This window comes from Chiloscyllium plagiosum, unplaced genomic scaffold (genome assembly GCF_037043375.1).
Source record: "Chiloscyllium plagiosum isolate Xiang-an unplaced genomic scaffold, Cpla_swu_hap1 HiC_scaffold_24, whole genome shotgun sequence".
Lineage (NCBI taxonomy): Eukaryota > Metazoa > Chordata > Chondrichthyes > Orectolobiformes > Hemiscylliidae > Chiloscyllium > Chiloscyllium plagiosum.
The window spans coordinates 2573235-2589616 of record NW_028270162.1 but is presented as its reverse complement, the minus strand read 5'-3'; the positions used below and the strand labels follow the sequence as shown (position 1 = coordinate 2589616).

Here is a 16382-nt window from a genome sequence, read left to right as displayed (position 1 = left end):
TTGTAGCATTTCCACACATCTGCTTTCTTTGTCATTCAAGATGGCAAAGGATGCAAATTGGAAAATGACAAAAGGAGACTTGCCAAGTTGCTGCAGCATATCTTGCTGATGCTATACAATGCTGCTACTGAACATTGATATTTCTTACATTGCAACAGTGACTATATTTCCACAAGAGATGAAGCAGACTATACAGCCAGTCAAAACTGCCACAACCTTCAACAAAATCATGGTTAATCTTGGGCTTCATAACCACTTTCCCACTTGCTCTCCATATCCCTCAATTCCCCCGAGACCAACAATCTACCTACTGCATCTGTAGAGAAAAAGCCAAACAGTTACTGGACCTCAATATTGACTTTTCTCTCCACAGATTCTGCCAGACCTGTTGAGTTTCTACAGTAATTTGTTTTTGTTCCTTTATATTACAATTCAATCTCTGGCTGTTGATCACAGGAAGAAAACATCAATCCATTGTTTTTCTTTTCATTATAATTTTCAACAATAATTACATTTCCATACAATGTCATGAATACTCAACATTTAACTTACTTTCTTTTCCAGTTTTTTAGGCAGGAATAAGATTGAACCATCAAATACACGAGTTGTACCAAGAATTTTGTCATGCATAAACAATAGTACTGTTCGCAAACGCCTTGATTCCATTTGAGGATTATAATCCACATGGTACTGATACAGAGCCCACTGCGGGCGAGAGCTTAGGCGAATATAGTTTGTTATCAATCGTATTAGACTTCCAGAAACACCTGAAAACATAAAAAATTAATGACTCCCTGTATGGCAACAGTAACAATACTTCATAGCCTGAACTAATCAACCTGAAACTGTGTAAGCCAAATGGTTTACTTCTGCCCCTTTAACCTATGAATGATAACTTCTGCTGTTAGACAAACATATGGTGCCAAAGTAGAGAATCCAAGGAAAGCGAGGGAAAACAAAAAACTGTCTCAATGCTAAAGGAAATGAAAGGGAAAAAAAATTAAATGGAAAAGAGTAAACATGTGGGAATGAATGGGAAAATGCTTCAAAATCAAACAGTTAGATTTTGCTGTTTGAACTCTAACATAGGTATTTGTTTTTAAGGATTTGATATGTGGAGTTGTAGAGGTCTATATTGAGGTTTTTCTGATTTACAAATAAAGGATTTGAATTTAGAAACAGTAGACAAACATGCTCATGTACAGGATTATAAAAGATTTCAGGACAGACTAGATTCCAAGAAGCAATATTTCTTGGAACTGGGATACAATAAATCCTAAACTGCACAAGAAAAAAAGATAGGTTCATAGGTGAAGAGCTTAAAGTGAATCAAGTACACTATAAACAAATTCTAGGTTCTGTATTAAGAGGCGTAGATAAAACAAAAGCAAATCATTTCAACTGATAGAAGACTTAAATCATAATAGGAATACCCTGCAACTTTGGGCACCCCAACCAGAGTAACAAAAGGCTGTAACAAGGTAAATATTTTGATTGTCACTTGTTAAAATTAGATTATAATAAGGATCAAAAATTCAAAAAAATTCTTAACATTGGGAATGGTTATCAACTGTGAATATTGTTATAAATTGTTACTTAAAATGGTAGTTGCTTAAAAAATAGCTTGAGATTGAGAAATGGATTTCACTGTTGAGGATCTGCAATCTGAATACAGGCAGAGGTAACTAGGTGTTGTCAGGAACAACCACTTAACAGATGTTCTTAATAACTTAGGTGGCAATAAAATGGCTTCTAGGCTGCAAATTGACAATTCTGCTATAGCTGTATAATTGACTAACCACAGTCTGCTTCAACAGAGATTAGCAGCTCCCTTTACAGCATAGAAATAACTAGACTAGATAAGCCATTACTGGCCACCCGACAGATGCAGGTGCAGTGGCTCGGCCTGAATGTTGGAAAACAAAGTTGGTTCCCAGAAAATATCATTGGACTAAGTAACTGTCAAATAAAGCAATATTGTGCATTGATTGGTAATTGTTGGAATGTACTATGCAATCATAGCCTGTACCTTTCTTTAAGAAAAGTATAAAAACATCTTTGTTTTAAGCCATGTGTGCAGGTCCTCTGAGGAACACGGAAGTGTATAACCTCTGTGTTTCCGGATGCTCTGTACCCGGCTGTAAGAAATAAAGAATGAAGTCTTAAAGAACCAGACCGATTGTGAGTGCTTATTGACCGATCACTGAACAGAGTCTACATCTTCACTAGGTGGCCAGGAAAAAACCCTAGACTTACTGCATCAAAAGACTGTGCCACAATTGTTCATGATTCTAATCCTCCCCCACTGAATTTTTAAGACTCCAAACAGTTAAAAATGACTAAAATCACATCTACTACAGTAATAGCTGTTTGATCTGGATTGCTGATGGCAATCAAAGCAAGACAAAACAATTTGTTTGTACTATTGCAAAAGCCATGGAAAAGGAAAAACTGATGTTAATGTTGAATCCTGCAAAACTAGAACGAATTCCATGAAGATCTTTAAAAGCTGGAAGGTTAAGAAAAGTAGACAAAGTCAAAATTTAAAACAATCGTAGAGTAAGAAAATTAGAGAAAAAAATGAAATTAATAGAGAGCAATAAAGTAAAAAGCTGAATTTTTTAAGCCACAAAGTAGTTAGATACAGTTTTGAGGGCTAAAGGGATCAAAGGTTAAGGGGACAAAACAGTAACAGGATGGTCAGCCATGATCATATTGAATAGTGCAGCAGGCTTGAATAGAGTCAAAGAATCCTGACAGTGTGGAAACAGGCCCTTCGGCCCAACAGGTCCACATCGACCTTCTGAAGTGTAACCCACCCAGACCCATTCCTCTACCCTATATTTCCCCCTGGCCAATGCAACTAATGTGCACATCACTGAACACTATGGGCAACTTAGCATGGCCAATTCACCTGACCTGCACATCTTTGAATTGTGGGAGGAAACCCGAGCACCCGGAGGAAACGCACGGACACAGGGAGAATGCGCAAACTCCACACAGACAGACAGTCGCTAGAGGCTGGAATCAAACCTAAGTCCCTCGCGCTGAGAGGCAATGGTGCTAACCACTGAGCCACCATGCCACCCCCAAGTGCAACATGGAAACAATCCCTTCATTCCAACATGTCCATGCTAACCAGAGATCCTAAATTAATTTAGTCCCATTTGCCAGCATTTGGCCCATATCCCTCTAATCTGTTCCTCTTCATATACCCACCCAAATCCCTTTTAAATGTTGTAATTCTACCTGTCTCCACCACTTCCTCTGGTAGCTCATTACACACACAGACACACACCATCCTGTGTGTGAAGAAGTTGCCCGTTAGGTCTCTTAAAAATCGTTCCCCTCTCATCTTCAATTTTGGGCACACCCCTTTCCAAAAATACCTTCTTTATTTACGCTATCCATACCCCTCATGAGTTTTAGAAATCTCTTAAAAAGTCATCCCTCAGGCTCTGACACTCCAGGGAAAAATAGTCCCAGCCTATTCAGTCTCTCCCCATAGCTCAAACCCTCCAATTCTGGCAACATCCTTGTAAATCTTTTCTGAACTCTTTCAAATTTCATAACATTCTTCCTATTACAGGGAGACCATAACTGCATGCAATATTCTAATAGTGGCCCAACCAATGACCTGTACAGCCAAATGACCTCCCAACTCCTATACACAATGTACTGACCAATAAAGGCAAGCATACCGATGCCTTCTTCACTGTCCTAAGTGGCTTATTGCTGCTATTTTCTTTGTTTCTACTTTTGATTTGAAATAAGCAATTTGATCATTTTTCCATCTGGGTTACAAGAAAACTTAGTACATGATAAAAGATTTAGCTATAGAAAGTGATCCTCAGCACAAGCAATCTCAAATGAAGATTCAACTACTCTACTCCAGCATTTACCAGTTTTGGACTCTTTGACATGCTCCATTGCCTTCCTTGTGTTCACTCCAAAATCATGGAAGTCTCGCCGACGTCCACCTCTTTCTGCCAATGACATCTCTTTAAATCCAGCAGATATCACCTCAACAACTGCAATATTTACAGGAAACAAAATTAAGTCAAACAATTAAAATCCAGAAGAATTACTTTATTAATCTTGATGAATTTCATTGAAGTCCTTTTCATTTGTTGTGGATGCTATTCAACAAATTAAAAGAGGAATATTTAATGACCTTAATTCAGAATGGCACAAACTCATTATAAACAAACGACAGAATATTAATTTCTGGAGTCAGCAATTCCGACATTTGACAAACAAGGACATCCAACATAATTATTTCAGAAGAAATAGTTCAACGTCTTGTGCTCCAAGTATCAATATGCATTTCTTTTTAAGCCCCGAATATTTTTTTAAAGAATATTGACAGCAATTGGCTGGCTTCACTTGAAATTGGAAAACTGGCAAAATGGTATTTGTTTTTTAAAAATCTTTCAAGGTGCAATGTACCAGGTATACATGTTGTGCAAATATTGGGGTTACCAAGATACAACATCTGGAACAAAAAGGTTTATGAGTACAATTGCTTCACTAATGGTCTAGTTGAGACAAGAACAGAATAAGTTATGCAATAATGTCATGAGACAGATTAATAAGATTCACATCAACCAAAAAGCTCAAGCAAGTTTCTCAAGTGCAGATCATTATGCACATATGACATTACATGACTTCAGTCTTGACTGAGAGAAACTGGAGAGACTTCGGAACAAACTTTGCACACATGACTGCCTCCATTTTCCTTTCACAAGCATAACCAACTGTCCAAAGATGATTTATACGTAGAAGTTATTAAATTTAGTCTATTAGGATGTACATTTTAACATAGCCTCACCATCTTTGCGTCCCACTGCTCCAGAGGGCCCTCTCTGTCGACCACGACCAAGCAATTCGGATTCCCCTGTACTGACAGGTCTTGTTGGAGCTGGTTCTGGAGCAGGTGCCTAAGAGCACAAAATAGACCTCAACTTATTTCTCAAGCAATCAGCTTTAAGTAACAATAGACCCACTGGCCTTTAGATGGCTGCTTGTGATTGGAATCGGTTTTAAAAGTTCAGATTTAGGGAGAACTGATATCATATTAAGTGCTGTACTCAATGATATTAGAGAATTCAATCATCTTTTCACCTCAGGCAAACTGTCAACCCTTATGCCCATTTCTCTATACATGTGAATTTTGACAGAAGAAAGCTGAACATGGATTGCAGTCACAAAGTTGAACAAGTTGCTGTGGTTCTGTTCGCCGAGCTGGAAGTTTTTGTTGCAAACATTTCGTCCCCTGGCTAGGCGACATCATCAGTGCTTGGGAGCCTCCTGCGAAGCACTTCTTTGATGTTTCCTCCGGTGTTTAAAGTGGTCTGTCCCTGCCGCTTCCGGTTGTCAGTTTCAGCTGTCCGCTGTAGTGGTTGGTATATTGGGTCCAGGTCGATTGGGTCCAGATCAACAAACACATCGACCTGGACCCAATATACCAACCACTACAGCGGACAGCTGAAACTGACAACCGGAAGCGGCAGGGACAGACCACTATAAACACCGGAGGAAACATCAAAGAAGCGCTTCGCAGGAGGCTCCCAAGCACTGATGATGTCGCCTAGCCAGGGGACGAAACGTTTGCAACAAAAACTTCCAGCACGGCGAACAGAACCACAACAACGAGCTACAAATCTTCGCACAAACGTTGAACATGTATCAGCCAGCTGGGCCTGTGCTGCCATAAAATGGCATCGAGGCTGACCCATACCTTAATCCCGTTATTCTCTCTGCTCCACAGCCAAAAATCTATTGATATTTCAAATGATCCAGCAAAACCAGCTGTTTGAAGAGGGGTGTTCAAGTTTCTACACCACTTTAAGAAATAGCACCTCCTGATTTCATTTTAAATTATACTAGTACTACCTCTAACAATAAACTTAACTTCAAGGGCTCTTGTGGAATAATGATAGAGTCTTACCTCAGAGGCCACGTTCAAGTCCCATCTGCTCCAAATGTGTGTCACCATTTTATTCAACCTGTTTAGACATCAACCTAATTCCAAAGAGAAGCGTGGCACATTGGTGGTGAACCTGCCACCACCTGCCTGGGAGGTTTAAGTCCCACCTGCCTGGGAGGTGTGTCATTATTTTAATCAACCTGCTCAAACAACTATATTTCATTCACTCTAGCCTGGTAACTGATTATCCCTTAACCAAAGTAGATTATCTGTTCATTATCCTTCACCATAATATGGAGACTTGGATATACACCAATGGTGGTCTAGATTAGATTTGATTAGATTCCCTACAGTGTGGAAACAGGTCCTTCGGTTCAAACAGTCCACACCGACCCTCCGAAGAGCAACCCACTCAGATCCATTTCCCTCTGACTGATGCACCTAATACTATGGGTAATTTAGCATGGCCAATTCACCTGACCTGCACATCTTTGGACTGTGGGAGGAAACCGGAGCACCCTGAGGAAACCCACGCAGACACGGGGAGAATGTGCAAACTCCACACAGATAGTCGCCCAGGCTGGAATCGAACCTGGGACCCTGGTGCTGTGAGGCAGCAGTGCTAACCACTGAGCACCATGCCGCCCATTTTAACCTGCAGTGCCATGTGCTCTTTACACTATTTACATTCAAATCCTGCATCATAAGATGTATAAGTAGGCCATTCAGCCCATGTGGTATACTGTGCCAATGAAATAGTGGCTCATCTGATAATCCTCAACTCCACTTTGCTGCCTTTGCACCACAGCCCCTTAATTCCCTTAATACCCTTAACTTCCCCACAACCCTTAACACTGCCCACATATTTGATCTGGATATTTCAATCTTGAATATACTTAATGGCAGCCTCCAAAGAAATTCCTTATCCTTCTTAAAACGTGTCCCCTCTTATTCGGAGATTATGTTGGTCCAAGACTGTCCAACAAGAAAAAACATTTCCACATCCAACCTGTCAAATCCTAAGCATCTTGTATGTTTCAATAAAGTTGTCTTTCATTCATCTAAATGCCAACAAGTACAGTACTCTACCTCGAAGACAGTTCCTCCATACCTATTATCAGACTGATTAGCCTCCCTCTCATGCCAATATATCTTTCCTTAAAGGGGTGCAAAACTGTTTACCGTATTCCAGGTGGAACCTGATTAATGCTTTGTTTGGTTTTAGCAAACGCTCACTACTTTTATACTCCATTTCCCTTGAAATGGAAGGTTAACATTCCATTGCCTTCTCTATTATCTGAACTTGCTAGTTGAGAGATTCCTAAATATAAACTCCCAGATCCCTGTTCTGTAGCTTTCTTCATGTCTTCTTCATTTAAACAATATTCAGCTCTTTTATTCTTCCTGTCCAAGTGTATAACCTCACATTTTCCTACATCATAATCCATCATGTTTTTTCCCATTTGATAAACTCTGCAGGCTGTCTCATCCTCACAATTATTTTAGTCTCATCTGCAAACTTGACTTTAGTACCTTTCACTTTCCTTTGGCAAGTCATTCCTCTACATCCACGAGGGCTCCATTCCAGAGAACCACCACAAATGATGAAATTCATGACAGCGGAGCTCATTAAAAATAGATTAAAATAGTTAAAAGCATTGCAGATGTAAATTTTCCTTGATGTTGATTTTTGTTATTTATTTTTGGGTGTGGATGGGTGAATTCACAATTTATGATTTAATGAATATAGAGGATTTCCTGTATGCTTTAAATAAGTGTTGCCCTAGCACTAACCCCTGTGGCACTCCACTAATTATCCTGTTTAAAAACAAACAGGCTTTTGGGCACAGTGGAAATGTCCCCACCTTGAGACCAAAAGATGCAAATCCCATCTGCTCCAGACACATCATAACGTGTCTGAACACATCAATGAAAGGGATCATAATTCTATAAGTTTTCAGATACTTGTGGATAAGGATAACAGTGGATCTTGGATGAAGGTGTCAAATTTGGAGAATGCCAACTATAACTGAATTAGGCAAGAATTGGAGAATGTGGAGTGGAGTGGCTGCTTGAGGGCAAATCCACATCTGAGATGTGGGAGTCTTTTGAAGAGCAGCTGATTAGGCATGTTCCTGTGAAAACATAGGGCACGAACACATTACCAGTAGAGGTGGAGGAAGCAGGTATGTTAGCAATATTTAAGGCGCATCTTGATAGATGTGGACTGTAGACAACCAGAGGGTTAGAAACCTCACATGGATAATAAGTAGCAGGTTTAAATAAGGGCTAGGAATTGGCTCAGGCTTGGTGCGCCTCAGGGCCTGTTCCTGTGTCCATATTCCACAAAATATCCATATTCCACAAAAGGGAAAAACCAACAGGGTTTTGATAATTAAAATAAACTATTTCAAGTGATTATTGGTTTGACTTGCATCATTTCTAGTAATTTATTCTCAGTTTCATTATCCTGGTCTCACTCGCCACTCTTCAGGACCTTTCCCAAAACGGAGTGTAGTGTAGAACATCTGTACTACCTCAGCTTTCTACAGACTACCGCAGCAAACGTTTTCTTAAATCATAGCATGTGGCAGGAACTGGTTGGGCCAGCATTTATTGCCCATCCCTAGTTCCTCTTGAGAAGGTAATGGAAAACTGCCTTCTTGAACTACTGCAGTCCATGTGGTGTAGGCAAACTCAACAGGATGAAAGATATCTATAAACCTATGGGAGGGAGTTCAGGTGTATTTGATAACAAAGTCCTCTACAAGTGAACGGATGTCCTAGTGTACAAAATAGCCGGTGTTATCACACTCCTGTGCTACAATAGTCCTGGACTGTGCACTAGCAACACAAAAGCATTAGATAAATTCCACTACCAATGACTCTACCTCATTCTCTGGATTCAACAAGAGGGCCAAACAAATATTAACGTTAGACTCAAAGCTAGCCCCACTAGCAGTCAGACAGAACTCCCGCACATTCAACTAGGATGGACTGAGCATTGTGTCCTGATGACTAAAACAGTTACCCTGCCAGGTCCCACTTTCACAATCCTAAAATGACCAGCATTTCAGGCAGGTCAAAGAAAATACTTGAACAGCATTCACAAGGTCTTCTTAAAGTATGGCAGCATGGATCAGGAGCAAATTGCTACCAGTAAAAATGGCAATAAATTGTCCATCAAGCTGTATTATTCAGGTCCAAGAATCTTGATGTTTAACCAAAGCAGCAGAGAGGGAGAAGCAAATCCTGCATCCCAAATTCCACTAGCTCATTGGATATCCTGCCAGTTCAGACCCTCTGCAGAAACTCATGACCGAGTAAATGGCACTCTCGAATTAAGGAGAGCTGCTAACATGTACAGATAGAATCTGACCAAGGCTTGGTTCAACTTTAGATTTAGATTACTTACAGTGTGGAAACAGGCCCTTCGGCCCAACAAGTCCACACCGACCTGCCGAAGCGCAACCCACCCATACCCCTACATTTACCCCTTACCTAACACTACGGGCAATTTAGCATGGCAATTCACCTGACCTGCACATCTTTGGACTGTGGGAGGAAACCGGAGCACCCGGAGCAAACCCATGCAGACACGGGGAGAATGTGCAAACTCCACACAGTCAGTCCCCTGAGGCGGGAATTGAACTCGTGTCTCTGGCGCTGTGAGGCAGCAGTGCTAACCACTGTGCCACCTGAAGCATTACTATCTCATTGGTGTATGCCAAACCCTTTGGACAAAGCCAAAATTCCATTACATAACCCATGAAAGTATACAAAACAGGCAGTTCAACATTCTTGCTAATAATGAATTAACTATTGGCACAGACATGGGAGTAAGAAACAAGTGTAGGTTTCAAACATTGGCTCACAATTTGAGCAAGATTAGCCAAGGAAAAGTTGCACTCAATGGTCAACATCAACCTCACCTTCCCATATAACCACAGAAAGTGCAACACCTACCCATTCACCTCTTTCCTGCTCATCATCCAAGGGCCAAAACAGTCTTTCCAGATGAAGCAGCATTTCACTTGTACCTCCTCCAATCTGGTCTATTACATTTGCTGCACCCAATGTGGTCTACTCTACATTGGAGAAACCAAACGCAGACTGGGTGGCTGCTTTACAGAACACCTGTGATTTGTGCGCATGACCCCAACTTCCCTGTAGCCAGTCGTTTTAACACAGCATCCTTGTCACGTGCACAATGTTTGCCCTCAGCGGTTTTACAATGCTCCAGCGAATCACACAAGAACTGGAAGAACATCATATCTTCAGGCTAGGCACTTTACAACCGTCTGGACTTAATATGGACTTCAACACCTTCAGATTGTGAACTCTCTCTCTCTATTCTTTCCCTTTCTTTAAGCTTTACTTGTTGGATTCTGTCACCATAGCCTCTCTCCCATCCCCTCACTATCTGTCCTTTCCAATTTGGCAGTTAGACACACCATTGCTCTAACATTCCAATCACTTAATCTGCAGCATCAACATCCTTTTGCCCCTAGCACTTCCACCCACTATTGCATAAATGCTACCCCCTCCACACTTCATGTCAGCTGGTATCTAGACTTGAAACATTAGTTTCCTCACTCTCTCCACAGATGCTGCCTAAACTGCTAAGTTTTCCAGCATTTCTTGTTTTCAGTGCTAATTCCAGCATCTGCAGTAATTTGCTTTTGCAGAACTCAAATACCTGTACTTCAATGCCAAAAGGGGGTCACACTGGGCTTGAAATATTTTCTCACTTCACAGATTCTGCCAGACCAGAGTTTCTCCAGCACGTTTTGGTTTTAATTCAGAATTACATCTCCCACAGTGGTTTGCTTTTGACAACACATTTCCTTGAAGCTGCAATTTCATTAAAATCAGATAGGGAACTTATTCCATTACTTAAGGGGACTACACTGGATTTTATTCCATGGATTACAAAGCCTTATAATACAGTAAAATTTGCATTTAACATTTGCAAGAACTGTTAGAACCACTGTACTGCAAATATAACAGTCTGGCAATTCCAGGCAAAAATGCTAAGATGGCAAAAGAAAAATACTGCAGATGCTGGAAATCTGAAGTAGATTTAATATTCAACAAGCCAGGCAGCATCAGTGAAGAAAAAGTGAGCTAATGCTTCAGGTCCATTAATTTTGATCACAACCTTCTATCAAGGACTTAAAAAGTTAGAATCAATTTTGACTTTCTGGTATCCCAGCTACAAGACTGGGTGTTGAGAAGCAGAAGGGTGTATGACAAAATAAGCACACACGAAGGATCGGAATTGGAGGGTGGGGGAGAAACATGTTTTCAAATCGGTGCAATGGACCAAACAAAAGCTGGAACACATCAAGCCACATTCATTCACCAGAACAAAAGGAGGACAAAAGAAAACTATGAAGATAAAGCACAAATATACAACTCTATATTTGGAAATAAAAATAAAAATAAGCTTTCACCACACATTTAAAAAAGACAAATCGTTAAGTTGTAAAACTACAGCAGTGAAACAGGGATAATCTTCTTACCAAACTTAACTGATGGAAGCTGTTTTATGATAAAACAAATTTTTAAAACACCATTAGTCTCACTCAAAAATTTTTTAAAGTTACAGTTTGTTGAATAAGGTGCAAATGGGTTTTTAAATGATTTACTGCCATTTGCTGAATCACCTTTTTGACCTCCACAGTAGTAGCTTTTATGCCTTTAAAACATTTAATGAAGAGTCACGTAAACAAGGACAATTGACACTTTTTACTTCCTTCTTTGCAAGGAGAACTTTTTAAATGTGCTTAGCTATTTGGCCTACGTAAAGGCATACTATTGTTGGAATCCAGAGATCCTATGAGAACGAAATTAGAAGCCACACGACACCAGGGCATAGTCCAACAGGTTTATTTGAAATGAAGTTTTCAGAGCACTGCTTCTTTGTCATAACCTGACAAAAGAGCAAACCAAAAGCTTGCGGTTTTAAATAAACTATTGGACTATGACCTGGTGTCATATTGATTTCTGACTTTGTCCATCCCAGTCCAACACCAGCATCTCCACATCAGGAGAAAGATGTCCTCACCCCAAGTCATTGGCTTTTTGTGGGCAGCTTTCTTCTACATTAAATGGTAAGTTCTGATACTGCTAATGACTGCAAAATCCAAGCCTGAAACTAAGTCTGAAGAATTTCAAAACTTTTCCTCAAAGATCAGTTTTCCTGGTAACAAATGACAGCTTCCAATGAACAGTTTTGCAAAACACATTTGATATGAACTATAGCATTACTAGGCAAAATTTAAAATACATGTATAAGCAAATTTACTTACTAGCCTTGGAGCAACAGGCTGGGTGCTTGCTTCAGGGACACGAGCCCGCCCTCGGGCCCGAGAACGTGCTCTTCCACTCATTTTTTGTCAATTCAATGTCCTACAGTTTTTTTCCTGTCTGAGGAGGGAAAAGTAATGTAAACTCAAACTCCCCAGATCAGCATTAAGGTGTTAAAAGATCTCAAGAGACACAGTTAGAGATCAGACAAATTTCTTGAAAGTCATTTGCTGGTCAGCATCCATGGCACAGCAAAATGTCAAGTTTTCGCATTTACTCTCCAGCAAAAAGATCAGCTAACACTGTTGGGAGAAGGTGAGGAATGCTGCTTTTCAGATGGGGCCAGTTTTGGGTGTAAGGCAGGTGGGCAAAGAATGAAGAGAGGAGGAGAAGGAACATAAATGAGGTCCAGCTCAGGGGTACGGGGGGGGGGGGGGGGGGGGAGAGAACAAAGGGAAGGCAAGAGGGTTGGGGGATGAAGGGGGAGAGAGAGAGAGAGGCAGAGGACCATCTGGGAAAGTGAAGAGGAAGAAAGCAAAGGAACACTTTGAAAAGTTTTGGGAATTATGGAAGAAGAATCAAAAAGGTCAACTTGTTTGGGGGAAGGGAGGCAAAAAGAGACCAGTTATAGAAGGAGAGGGCAAAAAGAGACCAGTTATAGAAGGAGAGGGCAAAAAGAGACCAGTTATAGAAGGAGAGGGCATGAGAGATAAACATAAGACTTCTTTGGAGGGAAACTCGAGAGGAGTCTGAGGCCGTAACAATTCCAGACCTTAAGCTCGCAACAAATAACAACCAATAATCCCTTCCCGCGCAGATGTCTTCGCCAACACTGTGGCGAAGTTATCATTAAATATAACGACCGTTCATCGCCCTCACCGTGAACTGACAGTAACGACACCGAGCTGCCCTCCCCCCGTCCCGGAGCCACCCCGCGTGGCGACTAACCGCCTTCCCCCTGAACTTCCCAACACAGGCACGCGCTACTACCGCATCACCGCAATCCCTCCGCACAGATCTCACAGTTGGTGCTTCAATTCACATTTGTAGCAATAATATATATCCTAACGCAATACCTTCGCACATACCTGTAGCACCAAGCATAAATATTTTGATTTACTTGTTATTTAGCAGTCTGGATCTATTTGACACGTGATCAGTGGAAGGATTTTTGTGTAGAGTTAGAGGAGGAGCGCGGTTTCACAAGTAGAGCGCATGCGCAGTGTTAGGCGGGAAAAAAGGCAGGTTTCAGCGCGTGGGCACAAGAGAAGCGACGTCAATTCAGCAGAAAATTCAAACTTATTGTTTGTTTTGTCTCAATTGTATGTTCATGTGAAGGAATTATTTATTCACCTGTCTTTTGAACTTGCGGGGATGGTATTCCCATGAGACAGCTGCTCTTGTCCTTCTAGATGGGAGTGGCCATGGGTTTGGAAGGTGCTGTCTGAGGGTCTTTGGTGAGTTTCTGCAGTGTATCTTGTAGATGGTGCTCACTGCTGTTACTGAGCGTTGGTGGGATGCTTGTGGATGTGGAGCCAATCAAGCGCGGGCTGCTTTGTCCCAAATGGTGTTGAGCTTCTTGAGTGTTGTTGGAGCTGCCCCCATCCAGGCAAGTGGGGAGTATTCCCTCACCCTCCTGAGTTGTGCCTTGTAGATGGTGGACAGCCTTTTGGGGAGTCAGGGTGAGAGGTACTTGCTGCAAGATACCCAGTCTCTGACCTACTCTTATAGCCATTGTGTTTATGTGGTGTGTCTGGTCAATAGTAGTCCCAAGGATGTTGATGCCCTGTATTTTTTATGTGAAGACATGCAAGGATAGTGCAAAATAAGGGATATTACTCTAAAGGATGTGCAAGAGCAGAGACGTGAGTGGTTATGTGCATAAGTTGTTAAAGGTGACAGGCCAGGTTGACAAAGTTGTTAAGGTGTTGCTGAACTTGTACAAGGCACTAATTAGACCTCAGGTGCAGTAATGTGTACTGAATGAAATGGTCATTTCGAGAGCCAGACATACACAATGGGCCAAATGGCCCCTCTCTGTACCAGAACAACCCTGATTTTAAGTAGTTAAATTATATTTTTTGGAATACTTTAAACCAAGGAACTGTGTAGAAGATGTTAGTTATTAAACATTTACTGGAACTCATTGAGAGTTGAATCCAGAATGCTGCCTTACTTTTGAAGTGAGACAACCTGCTAGACATCTCAACTCACTGTGACTGTCTTTTGATGGTTTATTTAAAATCAGGATCAAGAGTGCTCTGCATAGTAACAGTTTCTTGATTAGTTCTTCAAGGAGTGGTTACAGCTTTGTATTTGGACAACACAGCAGAAACATTCAGCCTGTGACGGAGAAAGCACCTAAATCTCTTGGTGACTTTCTCTCTCACCCTTCAAGAATGGAGAAGTAAAAGAAAACGGCTAGTTCTTCTCGGTCTTCCTGACAGTAAGCTTGGTTGTTTTGATTGTTAGAGATCAAAGGAATGTTCAGATTATTTTACACATTTTTGGTAAAGCATCTTCGCTTTTACAAGTGGCAATTTCTGGGTTTGTCCTGTGTAAGCACCATGGGTGGAATATTCTAGTCTCAGAAAAGGCAAGGTAGGAGGCACAATGGGTAATTATTTCAATAGGGAGGGTACATACCCAATCCCTATTCCTCTTGCCTCCACTGGTATTATAGTTATTGATGGGAAATATCATTGACCTTTAGTCCAATATTAATTGATTTCATTTTATTGAGGGTGGGGTGGGGTTGGTTCTCAATCAAAAGCACTCTGCCCTGAGTATCCCAACATCACAAAGATGTTGGGGGTATTGGATTGTAAAAGCACTGCTGTCAGCTGTTCTGAGTTGGAATCAAGGATAAAATGGTAAGCATTTCTACCTAGTTACAAGTTTAATGTGTGTCATGTTACTGGGGAACAGAACTGAGAAAGTCAATTTGAGCTCAGATTACGTGCTTCTTTGCAACTCACTGAATATCCCAGACAGAAGGCAGCAGGTCTACATGGAGAGAAAAGGGTAACTTGAATTTGCAAGCTGCTACAAATGATAAGGATGGAAGACTGTCTTTAGACAAATATGATGTGGAGGTGCCGGTGTTGGACTGGGGTTGACAAAGTTAAAAATCACAACACCAGGTTATAGTCCAACAGACTTATTTGGAAATACTAGCTTTCAGAGCGCTGCTGCTGCTTCTAGTTACCTGATGAAGAAGTTGCACTCTGAAAGCTAGTATTTCCAAATAAGTCTGTTGGACTATAACCTGGTGTTGTGATTTTTAACTCCAGAAAAATACACACATCTTTTGACATTCTGTGGATTTCAGATGGTTTGTTTGGCAGGACTGGAGAAGAAGAATCACCAAGATAGGTTTTACTGCTGGTGTTGGATTTAAAGAATTCTCCAAAAAACTACAGATATCACCTGAGAACAGTCACTTGAAGTTACTTCTCAATGTACCAAGGTCACAAACCTATTGTAAGATAGGAACAAAGATGGACTGTCAGCTAAAAGGACTGCATTTCCATCGAGTGTATGATGGCTGATGAGTATAAATTGTGGAATGTTCCATTTTGTGATTTAAAGTATATAGTGCTGACAAACATAAATAATATTTGAGGAGAAAGTGAGGACTGCAGATGCTGGAGATCAGAGCTGAAAATGTGTTGCTGGAAAAGCGCAGCAGGTCAGGCAGCATCCAGGGAACAGGAGAATCGACGTTTCGGGCATAAACCCTTCTTCAGAAATTAGGAAAGTTTGTCCAGCAGGTTAAGATACCTTTTATCTTACCTTTTATCTTAGCCTGCTGGACAAACTTTCCTCATTCCTGAAGAAGGGCTTATGCCCGAAACGTCGATTCTCCTGTTCCCTGGATGCTGCCTGACCTGCTGCGCATTTTCAGCATAAATAATATTTGGTCAATTGTGTTTCTAATCACTTGTTTCAGTAAGTGTTTAAAAATGTGAAACTTGCTGTGTCATTCTTTCAGTTTCCAGTCTTGCAACTGGATGGTGGCTCAGTGGTTAGCACTGGTGCTGTGAAGCACCAGTGTTCCAGAATCGATTCCAGCATCAGGTGACTGTCTGTTTGCACATTCTCCCTATGTCTGTGTGGGTTTCATCCGGGTGCTCCGGTT

General features: G+C 41.1%; 1 protein-coding gene across 2 annotated transcripts in view; it reads right to left on the bottom strand.

The window, feature by feature from the left end:
- piwil1 (piwi-like RNA-mediated gene silencing 1) overlaps nucleotides 1–13146 on the bottom strand; it is a 49869-nt gene extending 36723 nt beyond the window's left edge. The window contains exons 1-5 of one of the 2 annotated variants that reach the window (XM_087999848.1): nucleotides 13121–13146; nucleotides 12244–12361; nucleotides 4832–4940; nucleotides 3903–4031; nucleotides 553–767 (exon numbers count right to left, since the gene is read on the bottom strand). In XM_087999848.1, coding sequence (XP_087855974.1) covers nucleotides 553–767; nucleotides 3903–4031; nucleotides 4832–4940; nucleotides 12244–12324 — 534 coding nt within the window. In that variant the 5' untranslated portion in view covers nucleotides 12325–12361; nucleotides 13121–13146. Of the gene's footprint in view, nucleotides 1–552; nucleotides 768–3902; nucleotides 4032–4831; nucleotides 4941–12243; nucleotides 12362–13120 lie in introns of those variants that run through there. The other variant, XM_087999849.1, reaches the window with a different exon arrangement.
- Between the last annotated feature and the right edge of the window lie 3236 nt (nucleotides 13147–16382).